The 3,477-nt window shown below is 41.0% G+C and overlaps 1 protein-coding gene across 1 annotated transcript; it reads right to left on the bottom strand.

Moving 5' to 3' along the window:
* Window positions 1-1,291: 1,291 nt before the first annotated feature.
* Window positions 1,292-2,152, bottom strand: LOC139063723 (uncharacterized). The gene has a single exon (XM_070546418.1). It carries the CDS (start codon window positions 2,150-2,152, stop codon window positions 1,292-1,294), a length of 861 nt encoding a protein of 286 aa, XP_070402519.1.
* Window positions 2,153-3,477: the final 1,325 nt, after the last annotated feature.

The raw sequence follows: 3,477 nt of genomic DNA, 5'->3' as shown, positions 1-3,477 counted from the left end.
ATGATGATGGTGATGATAATTGTAATGGTGATAGTGATGATGGCTAATAGTGATGATGATGGTGGTGATACTGATGATGATGGTAGTGATAGTGATGATGATGATGATGATGATGATGATGATGATGATGATGATGATAATGATGGTAGTGATAGTGATGATGATGGTGATGATGGTGATAATGATAATTGTAATGGTGATAGTGATGATGGCTAATAGTGATGATGATGGTGGTGATAGTGATTCTGATGGTGATGATGATATTTGTAATGGTGATAGTGATGATGGCTAATAGTGATGACGATGGTGGTGATAGTGATTATGATGATAATGATGATAATTGTAATGGTGATAGTGATGATGGCTAATAGTGATGACGATGGTGGTGATAGTGATTATGATGATAATGATGATAATTGTAATGGTGGTAGTGATGATGGCTAATAGTGATGACGATGGTGGTGATAGTGATTCTGATGGTGATGATGATAAATGGTGATAGTGATGACGGCTAATAGTGATGATGATGGTGGTGATAGTGATGATGATGATGATGATGATGATGGTCATGGTGGTGAAGGTGTTAGTAATAATGGTGTTAGTGATGATGATGATGATGATGATGATGATGTGAAGATGGTGAGGGTCATGGTGGTGAGGATGATGGTGATAGTGATGATGATGATGGTGATGATGATGATGGTCATGGTGGTGATGGTGTTAGTAATAATGGTGATAGTGATGATGATGATGGTGATGATGATGATGGTCATGGTGGTGATGGTGTTAGTAATAATGGTGTTAGTGATGGTGATGGTGGTGAGGATCATGGTGGTGAGGATGATGGTGATAGTGATGATGATGATGATGATGATGATAATGATGATGATGATGGTGTGGATCATGGTGGTGAGGATCATGGTGGTGATGATGATGGTGATAGTGATGATGATGATGGTGATGATGATGATGATGATGATGGTGAGGATCATGGTGGTGAGGATCATGGTGGTGAGGATGATGGTGATAGTGATGATGATGGTGATAGTGATGATGATGATGATGATGATGATGATGGTGTGGATCATGGTGGTGAGGATGATGGTGATAGTGATGATGATGGTGATAGTGATGATGATGATGATGATGATGATGGTGATGGTGTGGATCATGGTGGTGAGGGTCATGGTGGTGATGGTGTTAGTAATAATGGTGTTAGTGATGGTGATGGTGGTGAGGATGATGATGATAGTGATGATGATGGTGATAGTGATGATGATGATGATGATGGTCATGGTGGTGATGGTGTTAGTAATAATGGTGTTAGTGATGATGGTGTGATGGTGGTGAGGATCATGGTGGTGATGATGATGGTGATGATGATGATGATGGTGAGGATCATGGTGGTGAGGATCATGGTGGTGAGGATGATGATGATGATGATGATGATGATGATGATGATGATGATGATGATGATGGTGATGGTGAGGATCATGGTGGTGAGGATCATGGTGGTGAGGATGATGATGATAGTGATGATGATGGTGATAGTGATGATGATGATGATGATGGTGATGGTGTGGATCATGGTGGTGAGGGTCATGGTGGTGATGGTGTTAGTAATAATGGTGTTAGTGATGGTGATGGTGGTGAGGATGATGATGATAGTGATGATGATGGTGATAGTGATGATGATGATGATGATGGTGATGGTGTGGATCATGGTGGTGAGGGTCACGGTGGTGATGGTGTTAGTAATAATGGTGTTAGTGATGGTGATGGTGGTGAGGATGATGATGATAGTGATGATGATGGTGATAGTGATGATGATGATGATGATGATGATGGTGAGGATCATGGTGGTGAGGATCATGGTGGTGAGGATGATGATGATGATGATGATGATGGTGAGGATCATGGTGGTGAGGATCATGGTGGTGAGGATGATGTTGATAGTGATGATGATGGTGATAGTGATGATGATGATGATGATGATGATGATGATGGTGTGGATCATGGTGGTGAGGGTCATGGTGGTGATGGTGTTAGTAATAATGGTGTTAGTGATGGTGATGGTGGTGAGGATGATGATGATAGTGATGATGATGGTGATAGTGATGATGATGATGATGATGGTGATGGTGTGGATCATGGTGGTGAGGGTCACGGTGGTGATGGTGTTAGTAATAATGGTGTTAGTGATGGTGATGGTGGTGAGGATGATGATGATAGTGATGATGATGGTGATGACATCATCAGTGGATGATTTTGTTGAACATGTTGATTATTTCCTTTCCGGCCCAAAGCTGGTCTGACAGAAACATGAGTTTTGGATGAAACAGCAGACTTGGCTTTGAGGGGATGTCCTGTGAGCTAAGTGTCTGCATGAGCTGCAGGAGTTTGGGATCCGTTTATTATGCTGTTCATTCAGCAAACAGATGGAAAAGATCTGAAGCTGTGCCTGGATGATTGCTTCTGTCACTCAGACAGAAAATAAAACCTGTGCAGCTTCACTAAACACTTTATACTGACATATATGCTAATTCCAGTAGCTGGCAGCAAAAAAGGCAAAGGGGCTGATTTTAAATCCCCCCCCCCCCCCCCCCCCTCCACTAGCTAGCTCCACCCCTGCACCCCCCATGTCCAGCCTTCCCAGCAGGGTGTTTATCCTGTCACCAGCCTGATCAGTAAATAAATGATTGCGGTATAAAGTGCTGTGTGGAACAGGATTTAAGATTGGATAACAGTTGGAAAGGCGTGCTGGACTCTAAAATATTAATGATCCTCATTACTTTCGTCCTCGGTGACAAAGCCTTCCTGAAATGCTTCATGACTGAAATGGGCCGCGCTTCAGACCAACGGAGAATCACAGTAAACATCAGAGACAACATGGCAGTCCAACTGTTCCCTCCATGCTCAGCAGAAAAAGACCTCATCGCTTTGGGAAAATCTGACATCTATCTCCCTTAGCAGGGCACGTCTTCAGTGTGATTGAAAAGAAGATGTTAAACATGAACTTGCACCGGTTTAAACACTCTGGGGAATAAGAACATGTTTAGATGTGAAAATCAAAGCTTTTTACAACACTAGAATGACAAAAACAGATATTTTTTGTCTAAATATCAAAGGTATTAAAAAATAAAATTACTTTAAATAACAAAACATTTCTTAAACATGATCTAAATGACTTTGTTTTGAGTAAAAATAATCTGCCAATCAGGTCAACAAAATTAGCTTAAAATTAGATTATTTAGCTAGTTTTCAGATTTCTCAACTCAACTTAGCCTTATTCATACACAGCTGTACAGTAACACCACAGCACTGTGCAGGAAGTAAAAGAGGCTGAACAACAGAATTAAAGGGAATCAGAACACAACAAAAGTCGTTTAAAACAGAATAAAGCCTAGCCAAGCTCATTTTGCTTACCCCAGACTTTTAAAATCAAAACAAGGAAATTTGGATCATATTTAAGAATAT

The sequence above is a fragment of the Nothobranchius furzeri genome, chromosome 17, assembly GCF_043380555.1.
Source record: "Nothobranchius furzeri strain GRZ-AD chromosome 17, NfurGRZ-RIMD1, whole genome shotgun sequence".
NCBI classification, from domain to species: domain Eukaryota; kingdom Metazoa; phylum Chordata; class Actinopteri; order Cyprinodontiformes; family Nothobranchiidae; genus Nothobranchius; species Nothobranchius furzeri.
This window is presented reverse-complemented; position numbering and strand designations above follow the sequence as displayed.

What these genes read in the sequence shown, in the direction of transcription:
- LOC139063723 (XM_070546418.1), bottom strand. Translation starts at nt 2,152, where the DNA reads ATGATCCACACCATCACCATCATCATCATCATCATCACTATCACCATC.